Source organism: Trachypithecus francoisi, unplaced genomic scaffold, assembly GCF_009764315.1.
Source record: "Trachypithecus francoisi isolate TF-2019V2 unplaced genomic scaffold, Tfra_2.0 Lachesis_group13, whole genome shotgun sequence".
NCBI classification, from domain to species: domain Eukaryota; kingdom Metazoa; phylum Chordata; class Mammalia; order Primates; family Cercopithecidae; genus Trachypithecus; species Trachypithecus francoisi.
The window spans coordinates 111458412-111480459 of NW_022681458.1; the positions used below are offsets into that span (position 1 = coordinate 111458412).

A 22048-nucleotide genomic window follows, 5' to 3' on the forward strand; every position below is an offset into this window, starting at 1 on the left:
TCCAAAGCCAGCAACAGGTAATTTTTCCCTGGTCAAATGCCTCTCATGCTTTGACTCTCTTAGTTGTCCTGCCTCTGACCTCTAGACCCAGATTTAAAGGCTCATGTGACATGGTTAAACCCACACAGAAAATCTCCCTATTTTAAGGTCAACAGATTTACTTCCCTTCCTTGCAACACTAGATTAGTGTTTGATTGAATAACTGGGAGAAGATATGTATACCTTGGGGACCAGGCATTTTGGAGGCCATTTCAGAATTCTGCCTAGCACAGGGAAAGAAGGAAATGCAGATAGAGCTGAGAGAGCTTCCTGAGGATCATAGTGAGGGTGCTTTTCCTCCATTTAAGGAGCAGGAGCCACTGTCAGAGAACTTCAATCCATCAATCTCTCAAGCCGTGCATGCCCACTGTGCCTCCAACCCAGTAAGGAAGGTTGAAGATGTACAACAGTGTAGGGTCTCTGATCTTAGGGAGTTTCAATATAGTCAGGAGACATCATCTGTGCCCCCTTCTGAGAAATGTCTAAGACGGCTCACCACGCACAGGAAGATCAGTGTAGGCTGGCATAGTCCAGGACAGCTTCACGGAAGACGTGAGAGGCATTGAGATATATCATATGCAGAATGCTAGTGTAAGTGGTAAGAAGCTTTTTCATGGGAGATATATGAGTTGGTCGTAGCTGGAGATTGTCGTTGAAGAACAAATAGACCATTGAGCAACAGAGATGACAGGTGAGAGCTACTGTGACCTAGCTTATCTCCCTACGGCCACCTCCTAACCAGGGCCTGAGCAACGTGGGGGCAGTTTGGGCCTCCATGCTGGGAAAGTGGGAGTTGCTGAATGGAAGCAGGCACTCTCTGGCCATGGAGGGCAGTGGCAGCAGCAAGACTTGGGGAAACCAAGGGCCAGAGGTCTGCCTAATGGAAAGGAGAACTCACCAGTGCCAGCTGCTCTACCAGAACTGTGTTCCAATGAAGGGTTGTCTGTTTTTTATTCTACAAACACAGCCAGGCCTGTACTTTGACCCAAACTGCAACGCAACAAATGTTGTCACTCTAGGGGCAGCACTAGAAATTCAACTGTGCTGTTTAACTTCTTAAAACCCTCCAATGGCTTCCAAGGATAAATTCCAAACCCCTTAGCTATGGTCTCATCCGGAACTGGCTGATCTAGTCCACTAGGCTGGGCTCATGATACATTAAAGGGAGAGGTATGAAGTTAGGCAATCCTTTTTCATCCTTCACAAAGTCTGGCTTTCAAGATAATTGCCCAGCTAAAGAGGTCAAGAATTGCATCCTCTGAACCCAGGATGGATCCACAACACCTTTGTCCCAGGCAGTATCTGCTTTTTCCTTCCCTGGGGTGATAAGTGTGGCTCACCCTTGAGAGAGATGGCTGCAAGTGGATGCAATTTAAGGTGGACATATAAACACATGGGTTTAATATTTTCAAAATGTCACCCCCACTGCATCCTCATTACCTTGAGGACCCCCTTGTTAACAAGCGGTGAAAGAGCCTGCTAAGAAATAATGTTTAGCGTTGTATCATTGCATTTAACATCCTGTTCAACAGAGTTTAACAAGGACCATTCACCACCCTATGAAATCACTCTCATTTCCTGGTTACTTCTGGCAGGTATACGTGGTTAAAGCTAACATTCAGGGTCTGATCAGCACAGAGTGTTCATTTGCTCGGGGCAAGCAAATCTTAAATGTTTTCCATGATGGCTTGACTTCAGAGGCCTCAGAGGAATGATAACCCTTTCTCAGAGAGCACCTTTGGTTCAGATGAACCAGAACACTTTTGAGGAATGATCAACTTCCATACGCATGCATGCCCAAGGGAAAACAGAACACTGCTTCTCAATTCCAAGCTGAGGCTCATTCATTCATTTGTTCAGTCAACAAATATTCATTGACCACCTGTATGTGCTATGCTGGAATGAGGTACAGTATTGAGGGAAATTAGGGTGTGCTCCTGTCCTCAAGGAATTAGAAGGTAGACAGACATTAATCAAGTAATTGCACAATTAAATGTAAAATGACAACTGCGAGTCTTGTTTTTTGGGAGGCTGAATGAAGTCAGGGAGGATGGGCCAGCTCCCCTGGGGAGATCTGAGAGAGGAGAAAGATACTAACCTGGGGAAGGGGATGGAAGTGGGGAGCGGGTAGAGAGTAGAGTAAGACAGAAAAGCACTCCAGGCAGCATGGGGGAAGAGGGCCAGTCATGGTCGCCTGAAGAACTTGAAGGGGAGCCAGTGGAATAAGGCAGTTAAGGGGTGTTACAAACTGAACTGTGTCCCCTGCAAATTCACAAGTTGAAGGCCTAAGCCCCGCTGTGATTGTATTTGGAGACTGGGCCTTTGGGAGGTAATTTGGGTAAAATAAAGTTGTAAGGGTGGGGCCCTAATCTGACAAGACGAGCATCTTTATAAGAAGAGGAAGAGACACCCGGAGAACACATGTGCAGAGAAGGCCAGGTCAGGACACAATGAGAAGACAGCTATTTGCAAACCAAGGAGAAAGCCCTCAGAAGAAACCAACCCTGCTACACCTTGATCTCAGACTTCTAGCTTCCAGAACTATGGGAAGATAACTGTCTATGGTTCAAGGCGTCCGGTCTCTGGCATGTTGTTACCCTGGCCAGAGCAGATTAATACAAGGGGACAACAGCACTTGATAGAATTGGAGAGGCAGCTGATATGAGGGCCTTATGTCAAGAGTTTTGGTCTGTGGTTGACATAAGAGCCATGGAAAACCACTGACTGGCTTTACTTTGCTGGGGTCAGAGATGGGAGTGTCAACAAGATCCCAGTGGCTGCAGTGTGATCAGCCCAGACACAGACAAGAATAGATGGAGATTTTTCCAGTGATGATACCTTAGTCAAGGACCCTCACGCAGAGAGCAGGCTTGCTGGAAACAAAGTAGAACCTGAGAGGCGGAGCTTGCAGTGAGCTGAGATCCGGCCACAGCACTCCAGCCTGGGTGACAGAGCGAGACTCCGTCTCAAAAAAAAAGAAAGAGTAGCGTGGGAGGCAGAGCTCTTTGAAAGTGCTGGCAAAGGAATGTGTCCACCAGAGGGCGGGGCCCAGGGGAGGTTAAACACCATTCATTCACAAGAACGAGCCACACAAGGGATGACCAGTGCTCAGTAAATAGCCAAGACTAGAGGTGGAGAGTGAGTTGAGTGGTCCCAGGGCTGCAGCCTGGCAGGGGAAGTGTGCAGAGGGAAAAGGGATACGAGTCGACATTGTCCTCCAAATGGTGGACCAGGGGACCTTGCCTTGTACAGCCAGAGGGGCTCCTTGACTCCCAATTCAATATTCTTCCACTGTGGTGTCTCAACTCGCAAATGGCTCTTATTCTGAATGGTTTTAGCACTAATAAGCCAAATGCTTTGTGCAACTGAGGCCTCTGCTTTCTTATTACACTTCAGCATCGCCCAGGAGGCTGACAGATGAACAGGCTTGCTAATGAATAGGGACTGGGATTCCAGTCTCGCCTTCCTCGGAAACTATGCATCTCTCCAACAGAGAAATGAAATCTTTGAGACAGCCTGATTATAAAAATAATGCAGCATTATGATATTTGTCTGCCAGGCTGATCACAGGACATTTGCAATTTATGACACCTATCACAAATAGAAAAATAAACATAAAATATCATTTATTATAGCCGCATATACATCAATAAAGGGAAAAGGGAATAGAGGTGATAATCTGAATATTTGAGGCAAAACTTTTTTCTGAAATACTGAAACACTTGACTTAAAATAATGTCTTACACTAAAAAAGTCACTAATTTAATTTTGATAGTATTTCCCTCAAAAACTGTGTTGACCTATCCTTTCATATCAAATAAAAAGCCTTTGCCAAGAAAACTCATGACGAAAACATGATTGTAAGACCAGCATTTAACCTAGTGAAGAAAATAACTGCTAAAAATTCTCATGGGCACTTTCAAAGCATTTCAAGGTGTCCGCTTCTGTGTAATACCAAATATACTTGAAATATACATTTCAAGGCATCCGCTTCCGTACAGTATAGGGACTGGTTTTTAAACTAGTTGTATTTTTGGTTATGGCCTACACACAGGGTACAGAATTTCATGAAGTCAATGAAAAGGAAGCTGAAGAAAAAGGTGATTCAAATGCCGAGCCACTGACAGTAAAGGTTTGCTTGAATCCGACCAGATAATTATGAAAGAATAGAAAATTGACAAGGATAATGCAAGGATAGGTGCTTCCATGAGGGTGATTTAAATAGCAAAGAATGAAGAGAGGCCCTTTTTATAATCTTACTGAGAAAATAAAACACAAAGGTTATCAGATGGTTTTGTTACAAAGATTATGCCCTCAAGCCACATTGGATTCATTCTGAATAATCGTTATAAGAATATGAAGTTGTAACCATAACTTTTATTTGTAACATACAAATAGATTTCTTTTCATAATTTTCACTTTCAAGTCCCAATGAGACCTCTTTTCACGTGTTTTCAACCCCACTTTAAGGGAGCCAACGAGTTCTTTTCAGGTAATGATTGTCCTCAGGTAAAGAGGACCCGCTGTCAATATCTCAGTCCCCTGTCCCCTCTCCCCTCTCCCCTCTCCCCTCTCTTCTCTCTTCTTTTTCTCCCCTGACCCTGTTTGGTTTGACCTCTAATTCTGTGGTCTAAAAACCCAGAGGACGTGATTCTGAGCTCCTTCTCTTTGCTTCTCTATGAACCACACCAGGAACATCCAAATGTATGTCAACCTGACTTTTAGAGTAGTTCGTTACAGCAACTCTTAACCTTTGTTCCATCCAAACACACATGATGAATAATGTCCATATTCAACATGAGCAACCCAAGTTGATGTGTAATCCCTGCCACTAGATGTAACTCCTCCCCTTTCCTTCTGACTCAGGAGAGCAAATCAGAATGCAAAAGAGTGTAATTATTCTAGAGTTACGAAGCTTCTATGATGTTTCTTTTAATAACTTCATGATTGTAAAAATCTTTTTTCATAACTATGGTTGAAAGTCAATCACTGCCCTCTAGTTCTCTAGGAGGTAGTTGTAACTGAGTCCTAATCACTTGAAAGTTATTATACAATTAAAACTATGTATTTTAAAAATTACTTTGTCATTCCACTTTGAGTGGGTGACACTTGACAGCAAGCCATGTATGCCATAGACACACACAAGTGTCCACAGAGCTGCATGCTATCTGCATTGAGAACAGCTCCAAAGGAGACTTCAGAAAGAGAAGATGGGAGGTCTGCGGAAAGACTTGCTTGAAAGGAAACCTCATTTTGACCATCCTCATCATCGAGGAGACAGGACAGATAATCAAATTATCAGTTCCTTTTCTCCAGAAGAGGCAGAAATCCAGACCAGCAACCTCTGTTCTGACATTGGACAAATATTACCATGCCCCACTGGCTATAACCTTGAAACAGGAACCAAGTCTAGTACTGATTTGTCACTGGGCTGAGAAGGGGCAAGACAAGACACTCCTGTTTCCAGGAATGTGCACTTTTGCATCATTATTGTGTTCTCCTGTAAATTGCTTAGAGCTAGTAGGCATCCCAGCCTCTCTTTCTCTCCCAGAGTTCCCAATGTGTTTTCATTATTCGCCAGCGGAGCACATTGAGACTTGAGGCACAATAGTGAAAGATGAAGAAAGGAAAACTAATGTTTTTTACATGGTCTTCCCCATCTTGGGTAGATTTATGAATTTTGTTTCTGACTTGCAGCAGTTAGCATTTTTAACAACGAGTGGGGAACAGTCTTAATTGTTTTCTTTATTGCCTCAAGAGCTCCAAGGACTACTTGTGATATGTCGCCATTTACATTTCACATCAAATTTAAAATATGTGTGAAATGAGCAAATATTTATTTTAATTTGATCCATCTGGGAAATGAAATACTAAAAAGACAGCTAAATTACTATATTAAATTCAGCGATTTGTAAACAATTTATATGTTCATTTGTTCTGGGTTAAAAATGCCCCAAAGCACAAGTTTTATGAAACTCACAAAGTAAATTGCATTGTATTAATCTGATGAATGCAGGCCATGATTTCTTCCTCTTCACTCCATTAATTTATTTCCTAACTTGAGTTAATTAGTGAGGTTCCTATTTTTAAAAGCTCTTTGAAATTCATTGGGATAGGAGGACATTTGCGGGAACTGCTTTGAAAACCTACCGCAGAGAAAATGGGCTAAATACAAACGGTAAATTCCCCCAGGACATTATCGCACATTGAGCACCTGATTGCCATTCAACCATCTTTATGCTGAGAACACAGTGGGTGATTAATCTACAGTTGGTATAGGAAAGAAGGAAAGAGCTAGAAGGAAAGAATGAGAGTAGCAGCAAGAACAAACTCATTCCAGACAATTACTAATGGGATCTGATGATCTCCAAGGTCCTATCCATCTCTAAATAAGTCTGTAGCGTTCTGATTTGATGCAGCAAATGGAGACTAGCTTTAACTTGGAACACCCCCGGCAGGAAGAACAGACATCTACTCAGAGAAATACAGGAAACACAGAGATTGGTAAAATAGAGAGCAATGATAAATCAATGATTTTCCCTTTGGTCAAAGGCAGCCTTAATTCCTAAGTTAGACTGGGAGGTAGTTGAAGACCACTTGCTAATGCTTGTCTACTCTCTAATTCTTATCCACTCAGGCCAGTCCCCTCCAATCAAACAAAAAAAAGGAAATTTAATTAACTCACACTAAAGTGTAAATTACAGCTTACAGTTTAAGATACACCTAAGGGAATATTTATGGAGGAAGGGAGAACTAGCATTTCAACAAACATTCAAGCTTTAAGTAAATACAATGTCCATTCTTTCCTGTAATATTTTGAGTAGTAGCAGCCAGTGGGTGATAGACTGAGTTGGGTACCCTTCCCATGTCCCAAGATCATGTTACCTACTCCAACTTCCAGAAAGGCTGGCCCTAAGAGGCAGCAGCACCACCAGGCTTACTTACGCTTGTCAAAGTCCTACCTTGTTTCATTTTCCTTTCACTGTCTGTGAAAATCACAGACAGACATGTATTTCCCTGCCCTGAAAAGCACAGTGGGACTCTTGGAGCTGCACTTAGGTGATTCTGAACTAGGTCTTCTCTAAGTCTCAAATTCCTCCTCTAGAAGATGGAAATATTGGTCACCTGGCACAGCCCCTAATGCGGAGTAGCATCCAAATATTCTCATTTTGCACAGACACAGAGTAAAGTCAAGTCAGCTGGTCACCTGCCACAGCCCCTGCCACAGCTCTCAAAGCCCACTCTCCTGGGTGTACAAGGCAGGGACACCATCCCCTTTATCCACGGCTGCCTCTGAGTACTTTGAAATTCATTAGGGCAATTATTTCCAATTGAATAAAGAGGATTTAAAATCAGACCCTAAACTTTTAACAATTAGTGACACACTGGAAGCCAGGGGCTGGTCTGAGACAAGACACAGGTCTTTCCATCACTCTCCAAGTGCCTTCCAACTCTTTCTCATGTCTACCTCCTGTCCCTAGAACCTGCTGCCCAGTTGCCCACACCAAAACAAACAGCATCATGATTTATTCCTTTTCCTGATGCCACAGGGGACAGGGAAGAGGGAAGAAGGGAAACGTTTGTTAGAGCTATTCCTTCTTGACTCACACTCACACGCCCACAATACACCCTTTTTATTGTTTCTGCTAAAAAATATATTTTAAAACCCTTTGCTCACACACATTTCATGCATCTCCATTAAAGCCTTGTCTCCCAGCGACTAGGCTCCTTTTCTGAAGGCTCTGAGGTCAACAGACCTATGGGCTCTCTTTAAATAGACAAGGCCTCAACTTTAAATACTTGTATCACAGCAAAAGTTGAGAAAGCAAGCCTAAGAATTGGGTCTGTGAGGAGACTATTCAAATCCTAGGAATTGGTGAAGCCAGATTTTCTGGCTTAGATAAACAGGCTGTCCTGCCAAGTTGCTCTGGTCTGGTAAGGAGCAGACTCACTAGTGGCAGACACAAGCCCTGGGGAGTGCTGAGAGCTCCCATGTCTGAAGATTGGGTAGGAGAGGCTCCAAGGAATAAAATAGCAGCCGGAGAGTGTGTGTCGCTCACAGCCTGCTTTCTCCAAAGGAGGAGAAAAATGGGAACAAAAGTTAATTGAACAAGAAAGGCTTCCTAAACTAGAACTAGACAGAACTAGATAAGACGGTTCCCTTCAGAACTTGGTCTTTTGCAAAGGACTTTCACCTCTCCTGCATTACCTAATTTGTCCCTCATATTCTCTAGTATTATTGTTTCCATTTTACCGAAGATTTTTTTGTGACTTCCCAAAGGTCACAGCAGTGATGTTCTGGAATACACCCAGACCTTCTGAATTCTGGTCTAGTGCCCTTTTCACCATAACCTGCCATGAATCCCCAAAACACAGAGAAGAAACACCCAGAGACCCAGAGCAATGCCCTCATTCTGCTACAAGACTCTTCCACCTCAGTGAACTTCAGTGTGCAATTCTAGGGCAAGCCTTCCCCTGGAGGGAGCCACAGACAGCGGCACAGGTCGTGGGGGAAGGTTGGGAAGCTGCTCACGCGTTGCCCCCGACCTGGGACTCACTCAGGAAGATGATGATCTGCCTCCTGGCGGTCCTGCTCTCTTCACTCTCGGACTTCCTCAGCTGCGGCGGCTGCGCGCCCCGGGCCAGCGTGCCCTTCTGGCTTTTCATAAGCACCTGCATCATGTTCCAGCACATGAAGGCTACTGAGAGCAGGACCACGAGGTAGACCACGAAGGCGCCGAAGATGCTGGACTGGAACACGGTCCAGCGGCTGGAGAGGTTGGTACAGATGGACATATTGGAGGTCTCGGGCTGCTCGTGGTGGTGGGTGCGGGAGCGGTTGCAAGTGAGACCCCGGTGGTTGGGCACGTTCACCAGGGGGTACTCAGTACCCATGGCAAACAGCAAGGGCAGTGCCACCAGGGCGGAGGTGACCCAGACGAAGCCAATCAGCACCTTCACCTGGCAAGGTCCCGACACAGCCTTGTACCTGAAGGGGTGACAGATGGCGATGTAGCGCTCAAAGCTGAGCGTCAGCACGTGCAGCAGCGTGGCGTAGCTGCAGGCCTCGAAGAGGAAAGTGTGCAGCTTGCAGGACAGGGTGTAGCTGGGTGTGGTCAGGGGGTTCCAGATGATGCTGTAGAACTCCATGGGCATGCCGATGAGGAACACTAAGATGTCCGAGCAAGCCAAACTCACCATGTGGTCTGTCACCTCCTTCTGCAAGTATCCTTTCTTCTGTAGCACCTGGGTGACCCGAATGGTGACGCTGTTCCCCAGAAGGCCCATCACGAAGATGACCAGGTACATCAGGATAAGGGTGACTTTGATCCAGGTGGCCACCTCAAACTCGGGGACATGACTGTGATCAATGACATGGGAGCAGTCACTGCCGGGGCTGCTGGGTGAAGCCATGAGAAAGAGCACCAGGCTACCAGGTAGAAAGACTTCCTCAACTTCCCTTTCTCCTCCCAGCAGAGCCCAAAGTTCTTGGCTGCAAACTCACCTGCGTGGGAGCACGACTTTATCTCACTCGAGTTCTCCTGCAGGTGCTTTCATGGAAACTTCCTGGAGCAGCCCAACCTAGGAGAGGCCCAGGAGGCGCCTGGGTGTTGGAGTTTGGGTGTATGTGGCAGGGGTGAGGTGGGGAGAGGGCGGAGAAAGAACGTTCTAAACTGGCTTGCTGGAAGTGAAACCAGCAGCCCCTGGCGCTAGCCTCTGCCCCTCTTCGCCTAGGGCGCGCTCTGCCTGACAGCCCTCCTCTTCCTGTCCAGCTGTCGGCACTTGAGGGACCCGTTCCGCACTGCTGGAGCACCCTCTCCCGAGCTGCGGGAGGCGGGTTGGTCAGTGATTAATCATTAACCGCAGCGGATTGTGCTCAGTGGCCCCACTGCAGACCCAGCCCAGCGGCGGGGTTTGACTCAGCACATAGGCACGGTCCCTGAAATCAGATCTTGGCTCCCGAGCTACTAGCGACCCACCCCCGCCCCACCCTCCGTCACCCAGGCGGCCGCCACAGAGCCAGCAGCGGCGCTCCAACCCGAGGCTGTCCCAGGAGGTGCAGCCCCGGGGAAGCTGGCAAGCCCTCCCGAGCTGGGAGAAAGAAAAACTTCGCCTCGCCCGCCCTGCCCCCACGTCCACCGCTGCCCTGGGGGCCCCCTTCGAAAGCGAGGTCACGGCCCATTTGGGGGTGGCTTGACCGGGGCGTCCCAGAGGAGCCAGCAAGCCCTCGCCTTCTCGGTGGGGTGTTTGCCAAGGACAGCTGGGCTCTGCGCTGCTTGCAGCCGCTGCTCCAGGAAGTCGCCCCCAAGCAGGTTTTCAGGATCCCCCATAGAAGCCCTGCCTCTCCCCAGAGCCTCCCGGTGTTCTGCGCAGGGCCCTGCCTCGCCTTCCCACGGAGGGACGCGAAGACCTCGGGTCTCTCCTTTCAGTTTCGCTCCAAGGTGCAGGCCGCTTCCCGGCAGCGGGACGTCTTTTAATTGGGGACGTGTATATGGATGAGCATGGCACTCCGCCAGGAAGGCCCAGGTGGGAAGCATGCCCTCCGGAGGGAGCTGTGCCTAGAACTTCGAGGACAGCAGGAGGAGGCTGAAGGCTCTGACAAGGCCATCATGTAAAAACAGCATTAAGGATCATGACCTTTTCCCTCGAATGGACCCATTTTCGTCTTTTAATTCCACAGTCAGAGGAAATGGGCAATGAAGGGGGAGGAAGGTTGCCTTATGCGTTGTAGGATGTTTAGTACCTACATACACACACCCATAGGGACAGCCAAATGTCTCCAGACATTGCTAAATGCCCCTTGCCAGGGAGTGGCAAAGTCAAACAAAGTCAGAACCTCTGCCTCGAAGGAAGAACATGGATCCCCTTTATCTGTACATTCCAGCAGCCTAGCACAAGCCCACAGGCCCTGCACTGAAAACATCTCTAAATTAAACCAGTCGCCACATAGATGCAATCATTTTAAGAAGCAATTCTGCTGCCTGGAGGACCTATGCTTCCCCAAGGCCATAAAAGAGTGAGGAAGATCAAGGTCTTACTGAGATGTGGAATCTTAAAGTTAAATACATAAAAAAAAAAAAAAAAAAAAAAGAGTAGAAAGGTGGTTACCAAGCCCGGGGAAGGAGAGGAAATGGGGACATGCAGGTCAAAGGACAAAATAAATAAGTCTACAGATTTATCATACAGCCACAGGACAATAGTTAACAATGTTGCAACGTAGATTGCAGATTTGCAGAGTCCATTTTAGGTGCAACACACACAAAAAGGGGTCACTGTGGAAGGTAACAGACACATTACTTTGCTTGACTGTAGTAATCATTTCACTTGTATATCAGAACATCATGCTGCACACCATAAGTATATACAATTTTTTAAAAAAATGGTTAGTGACAGACTTGGAACTGCCTGGCCCATGAGTTTGTACTCCTAATTCTGGGAATGCAGTAGGTGCTTAGGAAATTCATCCTGAACAGTGCACATAGAAACATGGGACTGTCTTTTTTTTTTTTTTTTTTTTTGAGACGGAGTTTTGCTCTTTTTGCCCAGGCTGGAGTGCAATGGCACCACCTCGCCTCACTGGCAACCGTCGCCTCCCAGGTTCACGTGACTCTCCTGCCTCAGGCTCCTGAGTAGCTGGGATTACAGGCATATGCCACTCACCTGGCTAATTTTGTGTATTTTTATAGAGACAGAGTTTCACCATGTTGGCCAGGCTCCTCTTGAACTCCTGACATCAGGTCATCTGCCCACCTTGGCTTTCCAAACTGCTGGGATTACAGGTGTGAGCCACTGCGCCTGGCCAGGACTGTTCTTTCTGCACACAACCCTGGAGCTGACCTCAATAATTATTTGATTTTAACATTGTCTAGGAAAAAAAAAAATTAGCTGTATGGCCACTGGATCTTTAAAATTAGCTCCATATGTGCCTTTCGTGTTTTCTCTTTCTCTGTTCTCTCTGTTAAATCACAAGCTCCAAAGCCAAGATGTGTATCTTCTCCCTCTCTAACAGCTTGACATAGCACCCTAAATAATGTTTCGTGGGAGGCCTGGCCACCCGCGATGTGTGCTACTTGACCTGCTTGTTGGCATTGCTGGAGAAACTCCTAACTCGTTTCCTCATTGGTGCACTACGTTCAGCTGAAGGACCTAGCTGGCCTCACAGGAGTAGCATAATGGGGGTAAATATGGACTCCTGGGGCTTTTCTACCTGCAGATGAGGACTCTGAATCCACTCATCTGCAGAAGACCCTGGTTGTTTCTATCCCACAGGAAATTCATCCTGAATGGCACACATGGAAACACTGGCCTATACTAGGATGTAACCACAGATTCCCCTGCCCTACACACACACACACACACTCACACACTCTCACTTATGCATACATGCCTGCCCCTGTCCACTTCTTTCTTTTCAAAGCTGTAAATAAACTAGGAACTTCACCCTCAGCCCAGCCATAGAGCTTTCCTTGGAAATTCTCCTCTGACTCATTCTCTGAGCCCCTAGAACATGTTGGGCACTTTCCCACAATTCATTTCTCTCAAGCCTTACAATAGCGCAAGGTGGAGATTATTACCCCCATTTTACAGGTGGGAAAATTGAGGGTGGAGGATTAAGTGACCCACCAGAAAGGCCCAGACGCACCAAAAGCACATACCATGCTATTGCGCTCTCTCCCTGTGCCAGGACAAGACTGTGCCAGGCAGAACAGTGGCATTTTGAGGAGAGGTGTGTTTTTTTCAGTCATCAGCCTCAATGCTTCTCACATCCCTATCGTATTGGATAATAGCAATTTGTTCTGCTCAGACAAGATTTCCATTATTATCCGGTTCCTTTCATCAAATTCTTCTTTCCCAAAGAGTGAACACAGATTAGAAATGCATGGCCACACAGTGAGAATCAACCCAATTAAAATTCACTCTTTACAGTAGAGATGGAAAAATACATTTTGAAAAAAGGTCCAGGAGAATTACATTTTCATTTCACCTTTGCTTTTCCTAAGGCCAATTGAAAACGGTTTCATGTGCTCTCACTTGTTCATAACAGACTGGTATAGCACCTGGTCTCGGTCTGCGTCATCTAGAAGTTTTATTAGCATATTGTGTAGAGGAAAGAAAGAAAAGGAATGAAAAATGAAAGAAAAAAAATACTCTCGGTATCCTTTGATCTCAACACAACTCAAGGCTCACTCTACTCTAGGCCCTGCCCAAATTCATATTCCCATTCTACACATCCTAGGTGACTTTGGAGGTCACATTGCCTAGTGGTTTTCACATTTTTTTAGAACAAAATCTCATTTTTGAAATATAGTCTTACACTGGCACCCAGAGTGAACACACACACACACACACGGATTATATTTTTGTAAATTTAAATGTATTTTATATACTCACATTGATAACATTGACTCACTTAAAGTCAATAAACAATTTACAGTAAAAAGTAACATCTTGTTTACAAAGGTTTGTTGTGACTACATATTAAGCTACAAAGAAAATTTAAAACATCTTCAAAAATTATAGTGTAGATAACTTTATTTATAATATAACTAAAATTAATAAAACCAGAAAACTGAAACATAGAATTCTACCATCTCAAAATTTTTTTAAGTCTCTGGAACAATTCTTTGTTAAAGAGAAAAAGCAAAACCCAAATTGCAGATTATCTAGAGAATAATGACCACAAAAATATTGCATATCAGAACCTGTGGAAATAGCTAAAGGAATCCCTGAAAGAAAAACTCACAGTCCTAATTATTTCTAATAAATAAGAATAAAAATAAATAAAGTTATAAAAAGAATAATATTAAAGAAGACTGTAAGAAGGGGTTGATAAAGATCAAAGTAATTATGAAATAACTCGATAGTAAAACCAACAGGTAAGCTCAAAACCGTATTTGTTTTGTTTTCTTTTGTAGATGGTGGGTCTTGATATTTTGTCCAAGTTGGGCTGAACTTGTGATCCTCCTGCCTCAGCCTCCTGAGTAGCTGGGACTACAGGCATTTACCACTGCGGGCAGCTAAAACATTTTTTTTAAGTAGGACCTCTGCTTTTGGCCTTAAGAATAATGAGTATTAGGCTGTCAGCCTGCACCCATCCCCAGCCCCGCACCACAGCACGGATTGTGATCTCTCAGGGAAGATAAGCTAGTAAGGAAAACCCTGGGATCACCCAGGCCTGCGTGTGGAAGCACTTTGCAGACCATGGGGCAGAGAAGGAACCCCGAGGAGAGCACAGTTATCTCCCTGAGTTGGGGAGTGAGAGACTGGAATTCAGGAGGAGGCTGCTGGACTTTACAAAGAAGAGTACTGGAAAGGAGGAAACTACACAGAGAAAGAATTCCGGAGATCTGTGCAGAAGTCCTCTTCAGTCTTTTACCAAATACTAAACGTGCATGTGCAGATGAAACTCCAAGAGCTAGGCAAAATATCATGCTGAAGAAAGAGCAACTTGCAGGGGTGGGGGTGTAATTTGGGGGCTATAAGTCAAATAATTCCCAAAGTCACACAGAGCTGGGAAACATTAAAGTTTCAACCAACAATAGAGAAGAGACCTCACTGAACCAACCCTGGAAGGGCCAGATCTTGGTAGCATGAAACTAGCCACAGACCTAAGGCTGCTGTAGACCTGCCTTAACAAAGATACTGACCTGAGCTATCTAACATGGCAACCATTAGCCATGTGTGGCTAATAAACACTTGAAATATGGCTAGTCCAAACTGAAATGTCCCTGAAATATAAAATGCAGACCAGATTTCTAAGAATTTGTATGAAAAAAATAATGTAAATTATCTCATGAATAGTTTTTATATATTGATTTCATGTTGAAATGATATTTGCTATTATGGATTAAATAAAATATATCATTAAAAATAATGTTACTTTTTTTACTTTTTTTTTTTTGACATCGAGTCTATGTCACTCAGGCTGGAGTGCGTGCAATGGTACAATCTCAGCTCACTGCAACCTCCACCTCATTGGTTCAAGAGATTCTCCTGCCTCAGCCTCCCAAGTAGTTGGGATTACAGATGTCCACCACCGTGCCCAGATAATTTTTATATTTTTAGTAGAGACAGGGTTTCACTATACTGGTCAGGCTGGTCTCGAAATCCTGACCTCAGGTGATCCATCTGCCTTGGCCTCCCAAAATGCTGAGATCACAGGTATGAACCACTGCACCTGGCCTTTTACTTTTTTCATGTGGCTACTATTATATTTTAAGTTTTGTGTGGCTTGCCTTTGTGGCTGCTAGGAGCAACATCCTAGAAGCTATAAAGGAAAAGTTTGATGAACTGTACTTAACATAAATGTAAAAGTTCTGCAAGGCAAGTGATATGGTTTGTCTGTGTCCCCACCAAAATCTCATCTTGATTGGTAGCTCCCATAATTCCTCTGTGTCATGGGTGAGACCCAGTGGGAGGTAACTGAATCACGGGGTAGGCTTTTCCCAGGCTGTTCACATGACAGTGAATAAGTTTCATGAGATCTGATGGTTTTATAAAGGGCAGTTCCCCTGCACATGCGCTCTTGCCTGCCACCACATAAGATGTGCCTTTGCTCCTTCTTCACCTTCTGCTGTGATTATGAGGCCTCCTCAGCCATGTGGAATGATGAGTCAATTAAACTTCTTTTTCTTTATAAATTACCCAGTCTCTGTTATTTCTTCATAGCAGTAGGAAAATGAACCAATAGAGCAAGAAAGACCGTGGATAATGATAAGCAACAAATGACAGCTTATAGAGTATATAAGCAATTGATTTTACACAGTAATGAGTCACTTCCATAATGAACTCAAAGCAGATAAAAACATACATTTCTTCCCAAAATTGATCTATAGATTCGATGTAATTAAAATTTCAACAGATTTTTCTGTGAACACTTGGCAAGCTTATTCTAAATTTGCAGAGAAATGTCAAGAGCTAAAAATGAGCAAGATACTGTTAGGAGATAAGAGGACCCGCTCCACCAGATATCAAGACTTATTATAAACCTGTAGTTTACAAGGCAGTATGTTTTTAACATGGGGACAGACAAAGAAAGGAAAGAAACAGAAGAGATAGTAGTGAAATAAATTCATATGTGTATGACCAGAATTTATGACAGAGACGGCCTTGTGAGGCAGGGCAGAAAAGATGGGCTTTTCCATTGGTGTAGTAATCAACCAACTCTCTAGCGGAAAATGCGCTGATTTATGTCACATTTGCCAGTTTCCATGGTGTCAACACTGTGGCTGACTTCAAGCTACCAGCAATTTAACAACCTACTCAGAAAACTCCTGAAATTTTAACAATCAACTCTCATGGACTCCAGGATACCACTCTTTTCAATAGGTGCTTCTTGGGACAATCAAGAATCTATTTGGATAAAATTCATTAAGGAAAAGGTGAACAACCCCATTTTCTAAATGGGCTAAAGAAATAAACAGGCCCTTCACAAAAGAGAAGATCCAGATGGACAAAAAACAATGAAAAGTTACCCAACCTCTTTAGTAATCAGAGAAATGCAAATTAAAACCACAATTAAGTACAACCACACACCTACCAGACTTGGCTAACATTTACAGACAACCAGTACCATCTGTCCATGAAGCTGTGAAATGATGGTAACTCTTGTACCTTGAGGACAAAGAGCAAATTTATACAACAACTTTGGAAGAGTTCGGCAGCGTCTAGTAGAGTTATTCATAGATACACATATACCCTGTGATCCAGCAATTCCTCTCCTAGATGTATACTCTGAATGCATATAAAAGAATGTTCAGAGCAACATTGTTAGTAATTACTCCAACCTGAAAAACACCCAAATGGCCATCTAAAGGAGAATAGACAAAATGTTGGATATCCATACAAAGAGCTACTAGAAAGCCATGAAAACTAATAAACTGTTACTTCCAAAACAATGTGGTTAAATCTTACAACTATAATGATGCCTGAAAGAAATGAGACACAAAAGATCATGCTGGAGTACATTTATATAAGATTCAAAAACAGACAAAATCATAATATTTAGAAATATATAGATTTTATATGGGGATATATAGGTTATATGGAAAGAGGACATATATACAATTTATACATATATTTACTTAAAAGCAAATGTGTCATTTCCGTGAAAGGATCAAGGTCAGCTTTTGTGGGTTGGGGAAGGTGCATGACTGGTAAGGACCCGTGGGGTGGGGAGTCAGCTTCTGAGTGTTGACCATATTTTATTTCTTAAACAGGGAAGTAGTTTCATGGTAGTAATTACATGATACTTTGCTTTATTATTTTTTGTTATGCAGTTGCTTATGTTTTATGGGTTTCTCTGTGTTATATTTCATAATACTTTAAAACAAAACTTAAAAAAAGGAAGAACACCCATGTCACCCAATGGCTCAGCTGAATCAACCCCGCTTTTCACTCAGTGGGATGACAGTTGCAGCCACTCACTCTCACAGTGTCAACAGCAGTATCAGCTCCCATTAGTAAACACCTACAGTGTACCGGACACTTGCTGGTTCAGTTTGCAAATTCCTACCTACATGTCTGTAAAACACCTACCATGTGCTTCTTCTCGTCTACCCAAGACATGATCCGTGGCCAGCAGTCTGTAGCTTGGTTGTCCACATTCCTTGCAGGGCTCACTGGCAAGATGAGTGTAGGAGCAAAGACAAGTCAGACCCTGAGAAGTCATTAATATGTAACTGGGAGACTCCCTCCCTTCCCACCTCCCTCCCTTCCTCCCTCCCTTCTTCCCTTCCTCCCTTCCTCCTTTCTTCCCTTTCTTCGTTTCTCCCTCCTTCCTCCCCGGAATGCCATCTGGTAGACAGCCTGAGGATCCAGCCTTCTGGATATCAAGGAAAAGGCTGAAGGCGGTCCTGTGACAAATGGCATATCTTTATGAAAACTTCCAGCTTCGCAACCTTAATAAGTTGATGGTCATTCCTGGGCCCTGATGGAATGCCGTGCCACTTTGATACTTAGGTAAGCCGTAGCTGAGAGGCTTCAGGTTTCTTCTTAAGAAATCATGTTCTTTTTCAAATCAACATTTTATGTGTTACTTTCCCTTTCTTTCCTCATCTAATAAAAGGGATCAAAAAAGGCGGGTGGTGGGGGGGAGTGTCCCACTGGCCAGATAAGGCACAGCTGATAAATTATTGTTTCCGCTCAGCACATACTTTTTTTTTTTTTTTCTATAAGTTGGCTATGAGCTGAAAAGCAGGGAGCCTCCCTGGTATGTATTAGGCATTCCATTTCCTAGCCTCTGGAAGCAGAGTAGCCATTCAGTCTAGGGAGAGACAAGCACCAGTGTACTCATCCCTGCTACCCCCTCTCTTATGCTAGGAACCACCTTCTACCTGGACTGCTCCCAATCCCATGCCCTGCACATTGCAAGCTCAAAGCACAGGGAAACAGCAGTGCCAACTTGTCATCTCTCCTTGCTTCTCCCTTATCTTTACCCTTATGAAAAAACAAATACTCCTGGACCTTGGTCTCCTTATCTTCAATACTCCAAGCAAAATACAAACTATTTTTTTTCTCACCTGGCACTATATTCCCAGACTATTTGGGAAGAAACCCTGCATATGCCCAGGCACAACTGTCCCTAAATATAGTGATGTTCAGCCTTGATGGAAAATGGGAGGGTCTTCTTATAAAGTAGCCTATGATCCACCATCTCTTGCTATGTAAACCTACATAAATCAATTCAGGATTGGCATTCTATTTGCCTCTGACTCTTCTGAGAGTGCTGTGGCATGATGATTGAGAGGACAGACTTGGAAATCAGACGTTCTGAGTTTGAAATGAGGCTCTACCACTCACTTAGCTTAGTTGTGCCTTAGTTTTGTTGTCTGTAAAATGCAGATAACAGTAGAACTCATCTCTTGGGCTTGTTGTGAGATTAAACAAGTTTACATTAAAAAGTGCCGGGTAGATAGTATTTCCTTATATGTAGATTAGCTCTTTGAAAAAAGAGCATGATAACTCAGTAAGTAGAATACATTTTCTGGAGCTAAACTGCTTGTGTTTGAGTCTGCTCCTCCCTAGTTATGTAACCTTGGGCACATTTCTTAATCTCTCTGTGCTTTAGGTTCCTCATCTGTAAACTTAAAACTAAGTAAGAATATCCCCCCTCAAAGGATTGTTTGCAGGACCAGATGACATCTTATAGCTAAAGCACTTAAAACAATGCTAGGCATACACAAAGTGCTAGGAAAGTTTTAATTGTCATTGATGTCATGCTCACAGTCCATGAGCTGCTGCTGGTCATACTGTTGAAAATAAGGCACATTCCAAATGTTCCAGGTTTCATTATAGTGTGAACTAGTATTGTTTGAATGCTGTGTCCTACTGAATTCCACTGAATTTAAAGCAACAGATACCAGTTGAGCCTATTCTTTCTAGAAAGCACTGTAGAGATTATAAGGTAGTAAGACACTCACTCCTCTGAAGGAGTTTATCTTCAATTCAAGCCAGTAGCACATAAATTGTTGGATAGCAACAATTGCCAGTCAAGAAAACAATCTCATTTACAATAGCATCAAAAAGAATATCATACTGTGCTCACTTTGGCAGCACATATACTAAAATTGAAACGAAACAAAGAAGATTAGCATGGCCTCTGCGCAAGCATGACATGCAAATTTGTGAAATGTTCCATTTAAAATTTTTTTAAAATTTAAAAAAGAATACAATATTTACGAATAAATTTAACGAAGGAAGTAAGAGATCTGAACCTTATATGAAAACCAGAAAACACTGGTGAAATAAATAGAAAACTACACAAATAAATGGAAAGATATCTCATATTTATGAGTTGAAAGAATTAATATTGTTAAAATGGCCATACTATCCAAAGCAATATACAGATTTAATATAATCTCTATCAAAACTCCAATGGCATTTTTCACAGAAATATGAAAAACAATTCTAAAACTCATGTGGAACTACAAAACACCTTAAATAGTCAAAACAATCTTGAAAAAGAAAAACAAAGCTGGAGGCATCACATTTCCTGATTTCAAATTATATTCCAAAGTTAGAGTAATCAAAACACTATGGTACTGGCATAAAAACCAACATGTAGACCAATGGAACAGAACAGAGCACCCAGAAATAAACCCATGCATAATGGTCAACTAATTTTAGACAAGGCCACCAAAAACATATAACGGGGAAAGAACAGTCTTTTCAATCAATGGCATTGGAAAAACCGGATAGCTACATGCAAAAGAATACAACTGGACCCTTATCTTGCACTACACACAAAATTCAACCTAAAATGAATAAAAGACCTGAACGTAAGACCTGAAACCATAAAATCCTAGAAGAAAATGTAGTAAAAAGCTCCTCGATATTGGCCTCAGCATTGAATGTTTTTAGATATCATACAAAAAGCTCAGGCAATAAAAGCAAAAGAAAACAAGTGGATCTCATCAAACAAAAGTTTCTGCACATGAAAGAAAACAATTAATAAAATGAAAAGGCATCCTACAGATTGAGAGAAAATATTTGTAAACCATATATGTGATAAGGGGTTAATATTCAAAATATATAAGGAACTTCAACAACTCGATAGCAAACAAACAAACAAACAGATAACCTGAATTTAAAATAGACAAAGGACTTGTATAAACATTTTTCCAAAGAAGATGTAAAAATGACCAATAGGTATAAGAAAAGGTATTCAACACCATTAATCATCAGGGAAATGAAAACTGAAACCACAATGAAATATTACCTCACACCTGTTAGAATGGCCATTATCAAAAAGACAAAGATAAAAATTGTTGGTGAGGATGTGGAGAAAAAGGAAGCCTCCTACACTGTTGGTGGGAATCTAAACTGGTATAGCCATTGTGGAAAACTTTGAAAGTTCCTCAACAACTAAAAATAGAACTACCATATGATCCAGCAACCTCTATGCTGGGTATGAACCAAAAGGAAATGAAATCAGCGTCTTGTAAAGGCATCTGTCTCCCGTGCAGCATTATTCACAAGAGTCAAGACGTGAAAACACCCTACGTGCCAATTGATGAATGGCTGGATAAAGAAATTGTGGTGTACATACAATGGAATATTATTCAGCACAAAAAAGGAGATACTGATACTGGCAACAACACGGATGAACCTGGAGGATAATATGCTAAGTGAAATAAGCTAGATACAGAAAGAAAAATACTTCATGATCTCATTTATATGTGGAGTCTAAAATAAAGTCAAAAATATAGAAAGAGAGAGTAGAACAGTGGTTACCAGTGGGGAGTAAATGGGGAGAAATAGATCAAATGATACAAAGTTATAGTTATATAGGGATGAACACGTCTAGGGATCTAATGTACAGCATGAGGACTGTAGTTGACAATACTGCATTGTATACTGAAAATTTGCTACAATCGATTTTAGGTGCTCTTACCACACACAAAAAATGAGGCAACCACAGAGGGTGATAGGTATGTTAATCTGCTCAACTGCAGTAATCATTTTACTGTATATATATGTATATCAGAACATTAAGTTGTGTACATAAAATATATAAAAGAGAGAGAGAGGAAGGAAGGAAGGAAGGAAGGAAGGAAGGAAGAAGGAAGGAAGGAAGGAAGGAAGGAAGGAAGGAAATTGCCAAATTAATATCTGTGTATGTTAATTGTAGAAAGTGCTAGATACAAGAGAAACAAAATTCCTAATATCTGACAATGAGAATGGGTGTATGACACACAGGGAATCTTACAGTAAGATATTTCATTCAGCAAAATTCCCTATGTCCAAACAGAGCACTTAACACAGAGAATTCACTGAACAACAGGGACTCTATACTCTCCAACTTTATCTTCACTCAATACTACCAGTATAAGCCTCAGGTTGTTTGCAGAGCTGTGGCAAACAAGTGGCAAGAGGCCTGCTTAAATACATAGTTTGTGGCCTTATAATACTTTTCCTAAGTGTAAAATGAAATGGCCACTCTAAGTGGGATTGCAAGCGTGAGCTTAGTCGCATTAGCACTGGACATGTGCTGACGGAGTTAATCAGC

At 42.9% G+C, this 22048-nt stretch overlaps 1 protein-coding gene and 1 non-coding gene across 3 annotated transcripts in view; one reads left to right on the plus strand and one right to left on the minus strand.

Annotated features, from left to right (window-relative positions):
* Positions 1-9908, minus strand: part of GPR39 (G protein-coupled receptor 39) — a 236856-nt gene extending 226948 nt beyond the window's left edge. Inside the window, exons 1-2 of one of the 2 annotated variants that reach the window (XM_033231711.1) lie at positions 9545-9904; positions 8598-9400 (exon numbers count right to left, since the gene is read on the minus strand). In XM_033231711.1, the coding sequence (XP_033087602.1) occupies positions 8598-9348 (751 nt within the window). In that variant the 5' untranslated portion in view covers positions 9349-9400; positions 9545-9904. Of the gene's footprint in view, positions 1-8597 lie in introns of both variants that reach the window. The other variant, XM_033231710.1, reaches the window with a different exon arrangement.
* Positions 9909-19577: 9669 nt separating this feature from the next.
* Positions 19578-19689, plus strand: LOC117095582. The gene has a single exon (XR_004442099.1). It is a non-coding gene; the product is annotated as a U6 spliceosomal RNA (small nuclear RNA).
* Positions 19690-22048: the final 2359 nt, after the last annotated feature.